The sequence below is a fragment of the Cimex lectularius genome, unplaced genomic scaffold (assembly GCF_000648675.2).
Source record: "Cimex lectularius strain Harlan isolate CLEC.00 unplaced genomic scaffold, Clec_2.1 scaffold223, whole genome shotgun sequence".
Lineage (NCBI taxonomy): Eukaryota > Metazoa > Arthropoda > Insecta > Hemiptera > Cimicidae > Cimex > Cimex lectularius.
The window spans coordinates 768618-788791 of record NW_019392771.1 but is presented as its reverse complement, the minus strand read 5'-3'; the positions used below and the strand labels follow the sequence as shown (position 1 = coordinate 788791).

At 32.7% G+C, this 20174-nt stretch overlaps 1 protein-coding gene across 1 annotated transcript; it reads left to right on the top strand.

The window, feature by feature from the left end:
• Window positions 1–4423: 4423 nt before the first annotated feature.
• Window positions 4424–19644, top strand: LOC106666691 (cardioacceleratory peptide receptor-like). Its single transcript, XM_024227576.1, has 4 exons — window positions 4424–4511; window positions 17867–18124; window positions 18205–18297; window positions 19277–19644. Exons 1-4 carry the CDS (start codon window positions 4493–4495, stop codon window positions 19453–19455), a joined length of 549 nt encoding a protein of 182 aa, XP_024083344.1. The 5' UTR covers window positions 4424–4492; the 3' UTR covers window positions 19456–19644.
• Window positions 19645–20174: the final 530 nt, after the last annotated feature.

Genomic DNA, 20174 nt, shown 5'->3' with positions numbered 1-20174 from the left:
AACACCAATTCCGAGTGGATCGAAGTCACGATAGCTCAAGTGGTTAGAGCGGCGGCGTATTAGCTGAAGGTCTTGGGTTCGAATCCGCTCGTAACACTAATTTTTCATCTCATCCAAAAACCTTAGTTAAAAAGACTAATTTAATTGTAGTAAAAATATTATTATGAAATATAAGGTAAAACGTTGGTTCTAGGCACAATATAATATTTTATTAAATTCACTAGTTTTCGTGGTCCGCTTGACTAATTGATATCTTTCAATTAATTAAGGTTTATAGTTGAGATAAAAAAGTCAGTGTCACGAGCGGGATTCGAACCCACGATCTTCCGCTAGATACGCCGCTGCTCTACCACTTGAGCTATCGTGACCTCGATCCACTCGGACACTAACTTCCCATCTCAACCCCACGTTTTGAATTTTCCTCCTTTTTGCCATTTTTCAAAATTCAAAAGGTGGAGCTGGGATGGGAAGTTAGTATCAGAGTGGATCGAGATTACGATAGCTCAAGTGGTAGAGCAGCGGCGTATCTAGCCGAAGATCGTGGGTTCGAACCCCGTTCGTGACCTGACTTTTTTATCTCAACTAAAAACCTTAATTAATTGAAAGATAATATTTTATGATTTTTCTCAAGTGGTGAGAGCAGCGGCGTATTAGCTTAAGGTCGTGCGTTCAAATCCCGCTCGTGACACTAATTTTTCATCTCAACCAAAAACCTTCGATAAAAAGAATAAATTAATTGGAGTAAAAATATTATTATGAAATATAAGGCAAAAATATTTGTTCTAGGCACAATATAATGTTTTATGAATTTTTCAAATAAGATTTTAAATATTCACTTCAAATAGCTTTAATTTTTAAATGAAACGAGATGATTCGGACAATGCTACTATTTATGCGGACAATGTGCTATTTTTATATATACAATACATAAAAAGAGTTTGACTTTATACAGAAAAGCGTCTTAATAATGCACATTACAATAGTACAACTATCACAAATAACCACACAAGGAAAGGAAATACATAAAAGGAACGAATATCCTCAGAACAACAACAATCAGTTCAACGCGCTGCTTATATATTGAGAGGAAAATATGCTCTTTTTGTCAATTTTAAAATTTGAAATCAAGCTTCCACTTTCGAAACATTTGAATTTTTTCTTAATGTTTAATACTCCACAAGGCACACTAATGGACCCACAGGGGCGTCGCATATGCACAGTATATTTAAATGAGAAATATATAGCAGGAAGGGGAGTTGGACAAAGGAGAAATGCCCTTTGTTATCAGTATTCCGTGATTTATCTATCCCGATAAAACTATTTTCCCTAGATAATCCAAATGCTGTTTTTATATATATTTTTTACGTGCATAATTCTATTAACGTTATTTTTTGTTTATTGGTTTAATGAATTTTAGGTAGGTTGATGAAAAATTACATTTAACAAGAACAAAGAACATTTTTTCTCCTCACATTTTGTTATTTATCCAATTATTTGTACAATAAATTCACTCCCGTTCACAAAATAAAAGATGAACCATTCATTCATCACCTTTTGCAAAAGGGTTTACAAATGAAACGTTTGAGAGAAAAAAGTAGGTAAAGGTTTCATGTAAAGTTTGTGACATTATAAGACAGAAATTCTGTTACATTTTTACAAGTTGAACATTACGTTATCAACCTGAATTAAAAGTGGGATATTTCAAACACTGACAACACCATTTATTTATTTTTTGCAATGTATTTCAATCGCTCATGCATTTCGGGCCACGACCATGGGCCAAGTAAATAACCAACACTCTTGATTTAAAATATTGTTATTACAAAATTAAGTAAATATTATTTAAAAAAATAAAACTGGAATGAAAAACAGTTTTCAAACAAATACAAAAGCTAAACGATACACGCCAAACTTGATAACCTAGTATAAAGTAGCTTGAAGAGCACCGTAATATTAAAAAAGTTCAACTTTGATCTTGAGATTGCCGTGTTCAAATACGTGAACAAAATATTTTATAGGTTTTCTCTTAAGCTAAATCGTAAAAATTCGACAATTTTAAAATTTTTTTAACAGATTTGGTTAAATTGATCATGTAAATTGATCATTTTAAAGTAAATAAATACATTGAAGGTTTTTAGAAATTGGCGTTTCATTTTTGCTCTGCTGCAATGAAATGTGGTTTGGCAAATACTATATTTATGTATCACTATTCGCGTCTAAAAAAATCTATCAAAGATCGTCAAAATTGATTATTCCATGACATATACTCTTTGGATATTTAAACGTTCTACAGCAGGTGCCGGTGCTTTTGAAAAAAAAAACGCAAGTATGTCGGGTTCGAATGCGGGGCCGCTGGATTCGAACCCGGTACCTTTACCTTACTGTGATGAGCGCCGTGTCAACGCCTAACCGTTGCGGCCACCGACGCCCCCTTTCGTCTTTTATTGTATGAAGTATTATTTATTTTATGTATGTTTATTTAAATGTTAGTTGACGATCATCCAATAAAGAGTTTTATTTATTAATTTTTGTAAAAACTCTTAAGGTTGTCTGTTTTGTAAATCAAATGCTAAAATCTTAAGGTTAAGATTAACGTTAAATGGCGGCGGGCTCTTTACCTTGCGCACCGTGACTAATATTCGTCTATTGTGCAGTTTCCAGCATTGTCTAGACCCTTCGTTGAATTTACAGTTTTTTTAAAGATACACTTGTTTGAATGTCGGCCTGCGTATGTATTAATAGAGGATGTTCCTTTGTTTCTTTTTCTTCCTGTAATTATCTGCTCAGGCTTGTTTCTGGTGCACCATGTTGCATGCATATGCCTCCGGAGTCTGCAGAATGATTCAGCAGTCCGATTATCATTCTAGTCCCATCATGTCCTGGGTTTTGTGGTTCTGCTATTGGACTCTGCGATGGTTTTTTAAGGACCTTTATCCCATTGACCCCCTTCCCACTGAACCAAAAACTTATCTTAACCCTTGCTAAAACCTTCCTTTTCTGTAAATTTTAGATAAGCATAAAGCTACTACACGACGCATAAAAGTGACGAAAAATGAACATAATTGAAAACTTAAAAATACACAAACATATCATATTGTTATATTGAAATTAACAGGCTTACATGAAACTGGTAAACGACGTACAAAAAGGACGAAAAAAGACCAGGGAATGAAAGTCTGTTGAACCTTGAAGTTACTGGTTCTGTTTACACTCGTGGGTTTCAACTCAAACGCGTTCCAGCTTTGCGCCATCTTCAGTGAAGAACTCAGTTCACGAAACTTAGCATGTGTTTCCGACTCACAGACCAACAGGCAATATCAACATCAATCATGCAAAAGTTAAAAACTCATAAACACATAAATTAACAACAATTTACATATAACAATTACACTATTCAAATCTCAACAATTTAAAAAAAAAGACCGACGGACGAAATCCGACCGGAACAATAAAAAAATATAATGTATCCACCAAAAGCATGGATAAATAAATATAACAGCCAACACATATATTCCACCCCTCACTACCTAATAAAACAGACTTGACAGAAATAACACAGCCATGACACTGAAGATGGTAAAATGTGGACACGCGTCTGACACCAGCGTAGTGAGGATTAGCAGACAAGGATGGATGATCGGCAACGACCGAAATACTATTTTTTTCTAGCATTTTCTTTTAAATTATCAATATTTTTTAACATTATTAATAATAATATAAAAATTTTCAATAAAAACTATAAACAATTAAATACATGGAACAATTAATTTACAAATTTTACAAATAAATAGATTGTGGTTAATAGGTTACATGTATTTAATTGTTTATAGTTTTTAATGTAAATTTAAATTATTAGGAAAAATCTTCAAAATCTCAAAATATACAAAATAATATTCAAAGTTTAATTAAAAAATGCCAGAAAACCCTTAAAAAATAATATAAAATAATAATTTAAACTAGCATAAACCAAAAACAAGTTTATTAATGAAAGAATGGTCAACATCAGAATGTTAAAAAACTAATAAGTACAGGTCAAAAACCCAATACTTTTTCACTTTGGTAACGAAGTGAATCAAATTAACCAATAATAAAAATATAATTATAAATAATTTATATATTCGAATTTAGTTTACAAATTCCTTGTTCTAGTTTTTTGATACCTTTCAAAACAAGTGTAACTATTTGAAAGGTTGTCAAACAATGAAGGCGGAAGAATATTGATGTGTTCAACTTGATTTGTATTCATGACAACAAAAGTTCCCAGACACGAGTAGGGAAAGAAGAGAGAGACATTTTTTTAACTTTCTAAGTTTGTGTAATGTCAGTGCTTCAATACAAGAAATAGAAACGTTGAAAATTGAAAAGTTTATATAAATTAAGAATTTATTAACATGATTCCTTTTTTTTTTGTTCGCAGGCAGTGGTCACTTATTCATCAACGTACGTTTTAGTGGCACTGAGTATAGATCGTTATTATGCCATTAAATATCCAATGAACTTCTCTGGTTCCTGTAAGTATTTGGTGTTTTTTTTATATATATATATAATGTTGTTACCCATTACGGCAGTACAGCCCTCTTTGTTTTAAAAGTTGGAAACGTGTTCTTTGATTCAGTTTTTTTTAAATATATAATACGTTGTTTCCTCCTGGGTGATCATAATTAATATCATACGCTGGCTGTGGTAAAAACCCAAGCAGTTAAACACAGACACAGTTGGAAGGGGGCTGTTATAGCAAATTACAATGTCGCAATTCAGAAAAAGTCTGGTGTTCTTTCTTCCAACTAAACGATAACCACAATGGACAAATAAAATCTAGGTACCATACGTGACTAGTAAAAATTGATAAAGCACTATATAATCGATCAAATATATTAAATATAGTAGGTTAATTAACAACAAAATCATAAAGAAAAGCATATCTTGGAATTGCTTTACTAATTCCATCCAAGCTTTTACTTTCTTAACAAAATATATAATGTAAGCATTATATTTTCACATTCAATATGTCGCATTCTTCTCCTTCTCTCACTCTCTCTCTCTCTCTCTCTCTCTCTCTCTCTCTCTCTCTCTCTCTCTCTTTTCACTACTCGCTTTTCGTTTTCCCTTTCTCTATTCCTCCTAGCTTGTCTATTCCCTCGTCTTTCTTCTCTCTTCTCTTTACCCCTTTTTCTGTTTTTTCTTAATTTCCTTTTTCATTCTTTTCTTACTTTTATCTTCCCTGTCCTCTTGCACTCCCGCTTTTCCTTTTTCTCTTTCTTTGCTTCTCCTTATTTATGCTTTTGCATTGTTGTGAATCAAGCAAGAGGAAGTGTTCAGCTATTTAAATTTAAAAACCCTAAAAAATATCTGTTAGTGCCGATGTTTTACACATATGTAAATAAAATAAAATGCTAAACCTGACGTAAATTTTCGTTTTGTCAATTATAAGTCACGGCTTTTTTAAATTACACAAATTACATAGCAATGTCAATTTTTTCAAAAAGGAAAGCATGCTGTGAAAAGTTGACAGGATAGTGCAAACTTGAAAATGTTTTGATTAAGGCGAATTAATTTTGATTAAACTATTAAACCTAAACTGAACATTGGATTTGTCCTATTTAAATATCTACAAGTACAAGGATTAATAAAGCATTAAGAAAATCAACAAGAATATAATAATATAGAATAAGAATAATAAGAATTCAGTTCATTTCTGCGTCGACAATTATCTGGCCATAGAAGGGTTTCTGGAGGCAATCGGGTACCTTGAATCAACACACCGGGAGCCGAATTTTGCTCACATAAACATGCCTGGGTTGAAATTATTTTGCACTTGTGTAGATAAGTTTCCATCTTGCTGTGTCCATTTAGGATCTGGGTTAGTTAGAAACAGCTGTGAAAAGGTCCAGACGAATCAGTCAGCTTTAAAGGCATGTTCCAATGTTTCATCCAATGAATTTAACTTTTGTTCCACCTAAGCTTTTTTATTGGAACGTATTTGGGAAAAATCCCGAAACATGTTAACTTATGTTTGTTGTCTCTATTTTGGTCCAGAAATCCAAATATAAATGAATCGATGTTTAACAGACAAAACGTAAATAAAATTAACTTGTTGACGATTGAAGCTTTTGAATAATCCCAAAAAAGATTGAAATGTTTTAATAGATAGTTAACACTTATCTTATAAGTCATCACATTAAAGATTACGTTTTACGTCTTCGACTTATCGTTACAATGTCAAAAATGTACAAGAAAAAGTCGAGATGATTTTTTTGTTAGAGAAAGTGAACCGACATCAGGCTGAATCGCGCTTTAAGCCGGGAACACACTAACTCGATGCAGCTATGCGATGCTACCCGGCGCAAATCCAAAGTCCAATTTTCCATAAGATTGTATTACCCCCGTGCACATCTACCCGACGCTCTGCGATCCCCACTGTCCAGATTTTCGTCATTTGTAGGTCAGATACGAAAGATAATGGCGGCCTTCATTCACTTTCGCCAATAAGAATATGTACGACAATAAACAGAAAAATAGGGAACGTAGTAAACTTAAAAAAGTTCGTGACGGTTTAAGTTATGTGGAAGCATTTAATGAGGAACAAGGTAGTAGGATAATGCAAATCTGCATCAAAAAGTTTGGAGGTAGTGACGTGCGATACCAATCGATATGAGTAAAGTATCGAGTATTTTCTTTCGATACCGAGTAATTTTGGTATCGAATATAGTCATTCGACACAAGTACTGTATCGAATACTTTTTGTACTATCGGAACATATAATCAAATACATTTTTCGTCGAGTGGTCAAGTAATATTGAATTGTTATTTACCGTTCGAAACTTACCTTTTTCATCAAACAGGAAATTGACTAGTTACTGTTAAGAGCACCTACTAGCGGCATGTGTCAACAAAGTTAACCGATATTTTTAATTGGTGGTTGGTAACTCTGCTGATAATTTCGGTAATTCTTAATTCTTTTCCGCGTCACAACTCGCACTTTCAATTTCAGTAATTTCTTATAAAATGTTTTTGTCTTCAAGTCCCTAAAATGTGTTGGCCTTCCTTCTCGTAGGATACCTAATTATGTCTCCTCCCAAAAGTAAGGCCAGAAACACACTTACCCGATGCTACCCGACGCAAATCCAAACTCCGATTTTCCATAAGGTTGCATTACCCCCGTGCACATCTACCCGATGCTATGCCACGCTAACCTACCCGACGCTCTGCGATCCCCACTGTCCAGATTTTCGTCGGGTAGCATGGAGTACAGTCGAAGAACCGGACACTCATATTTTTATTCAAACTACATGTATTATTGTCGTTATATTAATTACAACATACTTATTTTAATATAAATCAAATTAACCGAGATCAAAAATTAATTAGTTTTTTTTAATTAGGTTTGGTAGAAAATAGATCAAAATACCAGAATACCATTTTTTGATATAATGAATTTAAATAATGTACCAATTTATTACAAGGTTTTGCTCATAAAATTTAACTAACAATTTATTTCATGGTTTTGCTCATCAAATTAAACTGTTTTCGTCGAGTAGCCTCAGAACAGGACACTCATATTTTTTTGAAGTTTATTTCAAACTAAGTATATGTAATTTTGTCGTTATTTTAATTACAACATTCCTATTTAAATGTAAACCAAATTAAAGGAGATCAAAAATTCATAAGGTTTTATAAAAATTATTTAATTATGTGTGGTGATTAGTGACTGTTAATCGATAATTATTCAGAAATCGTGAGATGCGTTTCATAAAAACATTTTCTTTATCATGCCAACGATTCGATCTTTATTGAGATCATCATCAGGGCCTGGGATTTACAAACATAAATAAAAACACATTTCTCTCGTCCGATAACTTCAAAATAGCTTTCAAAAATTATAAAACAATCCGAACCCTTTTTTCCAAAATTAAAGATCCCACACCAATAACAAATAAATCTGACGTAATCTACAAGATCAACTGTTTAAACTGTTCGGCAACTTACTTCGGTCTTACATCTCAATATCTGGACAAGAGAGTAAAGCAACATACCTACGATTGCAAAAAACCCAAGCAAAATCCTACAGCACTCGCTACCCACCATTTTGAACACCAACACAATTTCTACTTCAAAAATCCAAAAATATTACATACAGAACAAAACAAACATAAACGTAATTTCTTAGAAATGTTTCGACTTCAAAAATCCAAAAATATTACATACAGAACAAAACAAACATAAATGTAATTTCTTAGAAATGGTTTATATCAACAGAGATAAACACAGCATCAATTACAGAAAAGATACATGTAAACTCAGTAGCAGCTACGCCAATATCATTAATCAAATTCAATATAGATAACATACATATATCATCACATTACATTCCATACACATATTTTTCATAGTCTAATTGTCCAACTGAGCTTTCCTTTTCCTATTTATCCCTTTCTATATAATCCATTACCAACACATTGTTTCCCTTCGTCGGCTCTTTTCCCGTCAAAGATGCCGACGCCTTATACAAAAATGTCTTTTCTATACCGACTTCCTTCCCCACCCCTTCAAAATCCAACGTATATAAACATAAAACAGCAAAATCTCACTGGCACTCTCAACACGACACGCAAGAAGACAAACACTTAGTGTGAGTAGAAATACTTTGATTGAAAATAAAAAATATATTTTGCATTGTATAAATTCACTTTTCCACATCCTAAATGTATTTGTTAAATGTAGAAAATGTTTGTAAATCCCAGGCCCTGAAGATGATCTCAATAAAGATCGAAACGTTGGCACGATAAAGAAAATGTTTTTCTGAAACCTACATCACACCAGACCGCATCTCACGATTTCTGAATAATTATTTAATTATGATGCTTAGGAAGAAAATTTATCAAAACACCGGAATAGCATTATTTAAAACAATTAAGTTTAACAAACAATTTATTACATAGTTGTGCTCGTAAAATATAACTAACAATTTATTACATGGTTTTGCTCAAAATAATGCATTAAGAACAAAAGAGACGTTGCGATTGAGATACTGATTTTTTTGTCGCACTCTGTGTGACTACGTGGCGTGCGCTTGATGTCGCATAGATGTGCACACCCTACCAAAACGTTGCAAGTGTGTTCCCAGCATTAATGAGCTACATCCAGGGCGTCCTGATAATCGATGATATTAGGGAAAATTGTTACGAAATTTTTTTGGTACATAACGAATTAATTTACTATAAATTTAAATGATATATAAATTGGTTCTTGGTTAGAGAAGTTGGAGACTATTTCGTTTACGGCAAAATATTGTACAGACAACTATTTGCGAATAACTTGATAACGTTTGCTCTTATTTAAAAACCGTTTGCACATTGAATTCAGAGTGGTAAAGCCTTGCATATGCACATTTATGCTAGGACCTTGCTGTTTAAAATAGTTAAGTAATTACAATTAATTAAGGTTATTAGTTGAGATGAAAAAAGTCAATGGCACGAGCGGGATTCGAACCCACGATCTTCGGCTAGATACGCCGCTGCTCTACCACTTGAGCTATCGTGACCTCGATCCACTCGGACATTAACTTCCCATCTCAACCCCACCTTTTGAATTTTCCTTCCTTTTTGCCATTCTTCAATGGCATTTTTATCTTAACTAAAAAAACCTTAATTAAATGTAATATATTATTACATTGGTCAAGCGGACCACGAAATTAGAGAATTTAATGATTTAAAATGAAGTACACTTCACTAAAGTTCTCCGTGGCCATTTCATTTGTCGCCGATAATCCAATCCGTTTACACGACATTTGAAAAATGGCAAAAAGGAGGGAAAATTCAAAAGGTGGGGTTGAGATGGGAAGTTAGTGTCCAAGTGGATCGAGGATAGCTCAAGTGGTAGAGCAGCGGCGTATCAAGCCGAAGATCGTGGGTTCGAATCCCGCTCCTGCCATTGACTTTTTTTATCTTAACTAAAAAAAAACCTTCATTAATTGTAATATATTAAGTGGTCAAACGGACCACGAAATTAGTGAATTTAATGATAATTATTATGTTTTTGCCTAAAAATAAAACTTTTATATTTAAGGGAAATTCATTCACCTGGCACTTTTTCATTTCTGCAAACATGCTGTATCATTGTGTGTAATAGAATCCTTCCCCATTTTTTTATTACTATGAGATGACACACTGTTGAGTATAATTAACTTTTAATTAAATAAATAATAGATAAATATATTTAATTACTAATTTTGCCAAAAAGAAAATAGATTTTGAACTTTGTAATTTTTATTCGTGAGTGTATGCAGTATCCAGGCATTACAATACAGCCCTAACTGAAATTCAATTTAAATAAAAATGGCTAGACTAATTAATTATTTACCATTTTTTTCATCTCAACTAAAAACCTTAATTAATTGTAATGATTTAATTGGTCAAGCGGACCACGAAATTAGTGAATTTAAAGAATTAATATGAATTACATTTCACTAAAGCTCTCCGTGGCCATTTCAATTGTCGTCGAGAATCCAAACCGATTACACGACATTTGAAAAATGGCAAAAAGGAGGGAAAACTCATAAGGTGGGGTTGAGATAGGAAGTTGATGTCCGAGTGGATCGAGGTCACGATAACTCAAGTGGTAGAGCAGCGGCGTATCTAGCCTAAGATCTTGGTTCGAATCCCGCTCGTGCCATTGACTTTTTTTCATCTCAACTAAAAACCTTAATTAATTGTAATGATTTAATTGGTCAAGCGGACCACGAAATTAGTGAATTTAAATAGTTAAGTAAGTAATATATATTTAATAAGTTAAGTCCTTATCCCTTTATCCAGGAGAGAGTTAGCTCCAAATCTTTTGTAATGTGTAGGGGAAATAGAAGCAAAATCATCCTGTATAATTTTTAGCACTCACCACGTCCATGTAGGGGTGTGTTTATTTGCATTTAGAAAATAACAGTTTAATTTTAAGTGATACATTATTTGTGTGTAATCAAAATAGATACAATTTCTAGGGCTTTTGTGTTTTTAATATTTTCCGATATATTTACGTACATTGTATAGCGCTAGAAAGGCATGGCGGGATGCAACTAGAAAATTGCTTTTTGATGTAGTCTGTCGTGACATAATGTTTTCAATAAAACTATGAATTTAATAATGAAATTATGCTATGATTTGAAGTTACAAAAGGATCAATCTACACATTTATTTATTTAATGTGTTTGTTTTGGAAAATACTTATGACAGAACCTTATAATTAAAAAAATATACAAAAAGTTGTACGGATGCTACAAAGTATGTTTTTTTCAAAATGTACACGTGTAGCTTACATAAAGTGCAAGCTTGGTAACCATAACATACAATCTATAAATATATATAAAATAATGACTGACTTGGTGTTGGTCCTTAATCTAGTTTCGGAGGGGCGACTTGCTTGGTGTAACACGCACCAAACCCTCCATAAATTCAAATAAATCTTCTGTTTTCTGATATATTACTGTTTTTGTCTTAGCGAGAGCTTTATTGTTGCAGGACAAACTCATAATAGTTGTTTGTGGCAATGCACAGTTTATATAAAAACAAACCTTTTTTAAATTGCATTTTCTTATTTGCTAAATTGTATTTTGCTTCGAATCATTTAAATGAGAGTATTTTAATTGTCAAGCCGGAAAATTGTACAAAAGATCGGATGATGTAAGTATATCTCAACCAACTGAAACTTTTAATAAACGCAATCCTTCCAACCGTTGTTTTAAGAGTTTTCCGAGAAATGACTTAAACTAAGCCCGACCCTAACCGTAATAAACAAAGCAGTCGTCTTCCTCGTAGTTAACTATTCGATTAACGAAGTTGGACAAGAACGATGGCCGATTCGTTGAAATCCAATTGCCTTGACGGCGTCGTAGACTAAAAGATTGATTAAAACTTGACAAAATCGACGTGTCGTGAAAGGGGAACGATCTTTGAACTGGGCGGACTTGAAGGACCCAGACTGGCCATTAAGTCAAGAGTTGAGAGAGATGAGGTTTCCGACATTCAAAACCTCGATAGAGAGGATGAATCTTCTCGACGTTTCCTTACTTTTACCGCTTACGTTTTCAGGTTTACTTACCTTAAGTAAACATCTGTATACTCTGTACTACAAAATCGGTAATAAAAGAAAAAATGACAATATATACAGTAAAAATAAAAAGATGATCATTTCCATTTGTCAAAAATGTAACTCAATAATAATTATAAAAAATGCACTGTATATAGCCATACACTCATAAAAAACTTTAACTTAAAAAAACAGTTGCATGAAAATATACTCAATTATATTACGATAAGCTGAGAGAATAAGAAAGAGAGAGAAACTTTATTATATCCTAGCAACACGTTTTCTTAAGGGCAGAGAATGAGAGACAAAGAAAGAATGAAAAAGAACTTTATTATGTCCTGGGAACAAGTTTTCTTATATCTTAAAGAGAGAGAGAGAGAGAGAGAGAGAGAGAGAGAGAGAGAGAGACAGACAGACAGACAGACAGACAGACAGATAGAGACGGATAACTCAAGGTGGAAATGGAAAGAGAAAGAAACGAGAAAAAGAAAACGAAAGAAGAGAGAAAGTGAGAAGGAGAGGGAGAAGTGGTGGACGAACGAGATTATAAATGAAAAGAGAGCGAAACGAAAAACAGGGACAAAAAAGTGAGACAGAGAAGAGAGAATGAAAGACGACGAGATGGCAANAAGGAGTAAGGAAAGAAAGACACCAAGAAAAAAAGAGGGGTAGAACAATAAACAGAGAGATCTGTTCTAATAATAACAAAACGGAAATATTAAGAGTAACGTGATTACTCACTCACTGCACAAAGTCGATCCCCCATTAAACCGAACATCATTTTCAAAGGTTTTAAAAATTACAGACCGTAGTTTTAACTTTTTGAATGAACGTAATTTGTAACTTGGTCGTATTTATTTTTTCTAAAAATGTTTTTAAAATTTTTTTACAAATTGAACCCTCGATATTTCCAATGAAATTGCTATATTCAGAGGGATCTGTTATATTAGACAGAGAATTTTTAAAAAAATATTTTTAGAAAGAACTTATTCTTATTAACCCATATTTTTATTATTTCCTGTTTTTCTTACAAGTAAAAAGCATATTAATCAAAAGCGTAGTAACGCAACATTTGAAAGTGTTTTTTCCTTTTACAAAAACACGATTTTCAAGTCATTAATTTTATTTTTTAACCTTTCAAAATCATTTTTAACTTTATTTCAACAAAATGTTCATAAAACTTAAATGAAAAACAGCAAATTGCCCAAAAAGTAGAAGGATCACAAAAAAAAGAAGAAGAAATAAAATTATCATATCGAGAAACAGTAAAATTTAGACGTTTGTTCCCAATTAGTTTGGCAAAAGAATAAATCATTTTACATATTAGTTTCGCTAATTTTGTCAACTGTCATCAATAAAAAATTTGTTCTCCAGAGCGCAATTTACTTTACGGATTACATTTTATTATCCTTGTTCGTCAGAATCAAAGAAAGACGAGACTTTATAATAATATTACAGTTGTATCTGCACTCACGACTCGAAAATCATCCCTTGGCTCTAGGGATTTCTAGCACTTGTTGCAAACTAGTTCTCCAATGCAAAGTTGAACGTGATGATGTTGTTCTACATTTATTTATTCTCGCACTTGCTTGAGCTATGAATCGAAAAGACTTGCAGCTAATCTTTATTACTAAACAACTTCCGTCTAACTTACCAAGTCTTTTCGGGTTAAGAGATAGTTCTAACAATTTTACTAACAAAAAACATGTCAATGAAACTGTATAAATGTAATAACAGCATAGCAATTTGAAAAGCACAAGCGTTTCTGATTATTAACTAAGGTTGACTTAGTCTCTTGCTAAGTTTACAACAGCTGGCATTAAAAGGGAGTTTGATCATAATTCGATGCTAAATGGAATCTGCTGTACATGGACCCTGATTTGCATTTCTCAGCATAACATTTGAATAATCTAATCCTCACATATAAATAACAATGGTTTTGACTTTTTACACAAGTTAGAAAATAGTTGGAAAAAAATTCCCTTGAAGTTGCAGTATTAAATTTATTGTTTCTTTTTTACACAAAAATGAATATGAATACCACATAGAAAATTTTTATAATAAATTATTGGATAGTACGTATTATAAGAATCGATTCCGGTTAAAGTAGGGAATCCGTTCTGGGTGAAATTATTAACCGATTGTGAGATCAATGAAAATCGGGGTGCACAGGAAATCGCCCTCTTTGCCCGGGAAATGGCAAACTTCCACACTGGTAAACTGTTCTTATCCACGTAATATCCTTTTAAAAGTAGAGAACAGTGAAATCGTGCCTTGAGACGTCCCAAATTAATTCTTTGAATGACTTTTTAATTGTGTTAAATTTGTAGCCATTTATTGTTAAGGGGCTTAGAGACGATCAACTTGGTTGCGAACGTTCTTGTCAGCCGAAATTGATCAACTTCGCCAAAGACGAAACGAGATATTGTCAACCAAGTGGAAAAACATCATTGTGATCTTGTTCATACGACGAATAGTGCGATTTTGGTAGTTACTTTTTATTGGATTATTTGCAAAAAATGAATTACATTCGTTGATGTTTTTAATTGTAACTACACAAATTTCAAGAAACCAATTATTTCAAGAAATCCTACATCGAATGAAAAAGAAACCAGGCAAAAGTTTTCTACTTTTTTAATTGTGTAGAATCAAAACAGGGCCAAATCAGTATATAAATAAAGTATTTGCCATGCATTTTTCAAAACCGGTCTTTAAAAGCTTCCGATTTGATCCGCCACAACTCTGGGAATTCTTTCAATTTTTCAAAAAGATTCAACCCTAATTGGTATATTTGGTATACTAGTCGTAACGATAATCAGAAACTTAATCATTAAAAAAATAAAATGATTACAACAAAGAAAGTAAATGGCAATCTACAAATATGGACGGAAACAAACGGAGGTTGGTACAACTCCAAAACCACGTTCATAAAAATTTATGTCAACTTCCCACAGACGTATCAACATGACCTCCTACCTCAGACTCCATTCACCAAATATCAAACCGTTTTGATCCTACCTCAACCTTGACGGTAACATGAATCTCGACCATCAACCAGCCCACAAACGTATCAACACGACCTCCAACCTGAGGCTCCGCCCACCAAATATCAAACCGTTTTGATCCCACCTCAACCTTGACGGTAACATGCTCGACCATCAACCAGCCCACAGACGTATCAACATGACCTCCAACCTGAGGCTCCGCCCACCAAATATCAAACCGTTTTGATCCCACCTCAACCTTGACGGTAACATGCTCGACCATCAACCAGCCCACAGACGTATCAACGTGACCTCCAACCTGAGGCTCCGCCCACCAAATATCAAACCGTTTTGATCCTACCTCAACCTTGTTGACAACATGAATCTCGACCATCAACCAGCCCACAGACGTATCAACACGACCTCCAACCCCAGGCTACGCCCACCAAATAGCAAACCATTTTGATCCTATCTCAACCAAGAGGCTATTGAATCAATGTTTCGATCTAGTATATAGAATAAAAAAATCTTCGTATTGAATAACGAGAGTAAAACATACTTCAAAACTACATATTAATCCATTTATGTTTAGTACTGTAATTGACCATATTAATTATTTCAATTAATTATTCTTTTTATGTAAGGTCTTGGTTGAGATGAAAACGTTAGTGTCACGAGGGGGATTCGAACCCACGACCTTCGGTTTAACACGCCGCTGCTCTAACCACTATCGTGACAGAATCATAACCCTTGCTTTTTTTGTTTCAACCAAGACCTTAGATTACAAGAAGACTTATTTAAAATAATTAATACAGTCAATTGAGACTATTAAATGTATATACGGATTAATGAAATAATGTCATTGACAATATCAGTATTTCTTACATATTCTTATAAAAACTCTATATTTGACACGACAGCTCAAGTGATTAGAGGATCGGCATATTGAGCGGAAGGTCGTTAGTTCGAATCCCGCTCGTGTCACGAACTTTTTCATCTCAATCAAGACTTTACATAAAAAGGATAATTAATTGAAATACGTCAAAACCTTCCTGCACATCGTTCTCCGAAGTGAAAATATTTAAAGTCTTGTCTCGCCCTGCTAATATCCTTGAAGTTACATATCCATGTTCTTTTTAGACCAAAGTTACATTTTGTCACATCGTTTAAAAACTAAGTGAAAATTACAATACGATTTTTTTCTTATTAAAACCTAAGAAGTGGTAATACCAGCAAATTAGTACAGTAACATTTATTTAACGGTTGTATATTAATTTAATAAAAATTTTGTGCCTATGCACTTTAGTGAAATAAGTTATAACATACGAATTCATTTTCTTACACACAATCCAAAAATATATTCAAACTAGTATTATTTCAAAATTATTGTATTCTTATTATTATTTCTCTTTTTGCAACAATTTAAAAGAACGTGTAACTCTTTATTAATAATATACTGTTTCTAGGAATATCCTTAACTATTTTTGCTTCTAAATCTGTCAATTGAATGCATCTGGTAAAAAAAAATAGATTCGATTTTTCGTCTGCACCCCCATACACACGATTTTAGATTAACTTGTCACTTTCAAACAAATCACAAACAGGAATGTTTTTTAAAAAACGGCTAATGTACCCAATCTTTGTAAACGGTAAACTTTCAATACAACACAATGTGAATTATTTTTGAAACGAATTTGATTGTCAGCCTTGCTGAACGTTTTAGTATTTTTAGAAGGGAACTTGCTTAAACTTAGAACAACCTCTTACTTTAAAGCGCCCTCAGTGTTTCCCGCTTAATAAAAAATTGTACCTTATTAAAAATAAAACGGCGTTAATCAGAAAAAAATATTTTGGACAATAATTATATAAGGAAAACGTTTAGGAATTAATTAATGTAATATTCCTCGTTGAAGATGGCTTTAAGCGGAAACTCGATAGTAGACGAACCGAGTAAAGTAATCAAGTGTTCGATCAGACCAACATGTAACTTAATAAAAGATAATTTTTCTAAAGCACATGTAAACAAACAATACTTCAAAGACTGATCGACCTGAACGAAGGATCTGATAGATATTTTAAAAAAAATTCCAAAACTTAATTATCTTTATTTGCTTACTGGCTTGGTAGAGTAAGTAGTGAAACTGAAGTCCAAAGTTGAAATAGGGATATCTTTGTTTTGTTTTTGTTTTTTTTACGCCCATTCCCCACTTTCCCAACATTACGTTTATATCTAAGCATCTCAAATCGTAGTGGTAATAAAAGCGAAAGCAACTAAATCTCCCCCGAGTGCGAGAATGATTCAAAATGTAAAACAACTCGTAAAAGTAAAAACGGCGGTCTTTCTTCTGGGGGCTTTTCTTATTCGGATTAACTTGTATTTCGTCGTAAATTTACTTACCGAAGGCCAAATTAATTCGGGACCTTAATAAACAAGGTGAAATTGTTTATGGTCATGGGGTAGTCAGGTGGCTGGCTAAATCCGGTGATGAATAAATGTTTATTAATGGGCAGGCCTCCTTCCTCCCGTGACTCCCTTAAGGGTGGATTACTGTCTTCAGCCGTCGTAAATCTCCTTCCAAAAAATTACACTAGACGTATAATGATTATACGTAATTATGATTTGTCCACTGGTCCTTCTGAAAAAGAATGCACTTGGAGAAAGAGAATAAATAAATTCTAAATATTTGTGCCAACACTGTCTCTGTTTTTCTAAGAACTTTGAAGAGTCAATATTCATATTAATTAATTTAAATACTGGTTTTTTTATGTGTTATTAATATTATATTTTTTGTGCAATTTCCTTCCAGGGAGAAGAGCAAAAGGTTTAGTCATAACAGCCTGGATGATGTCTGTAATATTATCAATACCAATTGGGGTTCTGTACCACGAAAGACAGATACAGGGAAGGCTCCAGTGTTGGATTGATTTTTCTGAACCTTGGCAATGGCAGCTGTACATGACCCTTGTGGCAGTTTCTGTCTTTGTTGTACCTGCAATCATCATATCGATTTGTTATGCTTTCATAGTTTTCACAATCTGGTCTAAAGGGAAACAATATAGCCAAAGTGAGTCTCACTACTACTGTTTCTATAAGAAGAAATAATCACTTTTTATATATTTGCAATGTTTTTTGTGTGTTTTTCAGAAGCATGTGACGAAACAAGGAGAGCAAGCTCCAGGGGCATAATTCCTCAGGCCAAAGTTAAAACTGTCAAAATGACTTTCATAATTGTCCTTGGTAATTATTTTTTACAATTAAACTATTACTTCCAATTTATCAGGAATCATCAAGTATATCAGTTTTTTCTAATTCAATATCTATTTTATAAAATGCAATCTGTATTTTAGAAATATTATGACCAAGTATAATCTGAAAATACAAACAACTTAGGCTCATTCCTTTGTAGAACTACATCACATTTAAATATTTGTACTTTTTTTACATAGGGTTGTTCAAAAAATTATTATTATTAGTTATTTTTAAAAAGTTTGTGTATTGTTACCCATGACATTTTATAAAAACATTCACATAACAATGTCTGATTTATTTATTTATAAAAACTCAATATTTGACAAGATAGCTCAAGTGGTTAGGGTAGCGGCTTTTGAGCCGAAGGTCGTTGGTTCGAATCCGGCTCGTGTCATGAACTTTTTCATCTCAACCAAGAGCTTACATTAAAAAAAAAATTAATTGAAATATCTCAAAACTTTCCTGCACATCGTTCTCTGAAGTGAAAAGAGTTAGCCTTGCCTCACCCTGCTTATATCCTTGAAGTTACATACCCATGTTCTTTTTAGACCAAAGTTACATTTTGTGTTTTGTACATTTTGTCTTTCATAATTGTTCTTGGTAATTATTTTTTACAATTAAACTATTAATTCCAATTTATCAGGAATATTTCATCGAGTATCTCTGTTTCTTCTAATTCAACATTTATTTTATAAAATGTAAAATGTATTTTAGAAATATCATGACCAAGTATAATCTGAAAATTCAAACTTATAAAATAACTTATGCCTTATTCCTTTGTAGAACTACATCACATTTAAATATTTGTACTTTTTTACATAGGGTTGTTCTAAAAATGTTTTAAAATTATTATTATTATTAGTTATTAATTATTGTTATTAGTTATTTTTAAAAAGTTTGCTTATTTTTACCTATGACGTTTTATAAAAACATACACATAATAATGTCTGATTTATTTCCTTTACAGTGTTTGTATTATGTTGGAGCCCTTACATCGTATTCGACTTGCTTCAAGTATTTGGACACATTCCCAAGACCCAGACGAATATAGCAGTCGCTTCACTTATCCAGAGTCTGGCACCTCTCAATTCAGCGGCGAATCCATTTATTTACTGCTTGTTTAGTGCTTCAAAGACTACAAGATGAGCCCCACTTCCCATTTATCTTTAATCGGAATGGTTTCATTTCTCATCTATGACTGTGTTAAATATGTTTCAATTTTAGATGTAGGGGAATTGGATAAAATCAAAAGTGGCTATATTTTTTAAGTGTTAATTTACTCAGTGCAACTAGAAAAGAAAATAAACTCTATAAGCTCACTACATTAAGCATTACTTAACCCTAATTAATCCTTTTAAATATTAAAAATTAATTACTTAAAATAACGAGCTTAAAATCACATTTTTAATAATTGAATTGTAAGTATTTTTATTATAAAATTGATAATGTTGAGGTGTGTATTCCACAGTAACAATAACTATATACTTGTGCCAATCTATCATTTTGATGAACGGTTGTCAACATAATTTATGTTTCTGATTGTCATTCACACTAGGTTTATCTGATGTTAATATATTTTAAAATTTACAATAATATGGTTTTGAATATTTGAATGTTTTAGAGCCCTAGCATTGAAAAACTGTAATAATGTGACAGTCCATTTCATTAAAAATGCATATTTTTATTCAAATGTTTAGCGTTGAAGCCATTACATAAAAGGGAATATATAAAAAAAAATTGATTGCAAAAACGTCCTAGACTGTAAATAATTTAAGACATTTTACTGTGGTTATACTTTATGTGTCATGGTAAGTAAATGGAATGTGATAATAAATGGAAATTTCTTTAAATATTTTCTATATTAA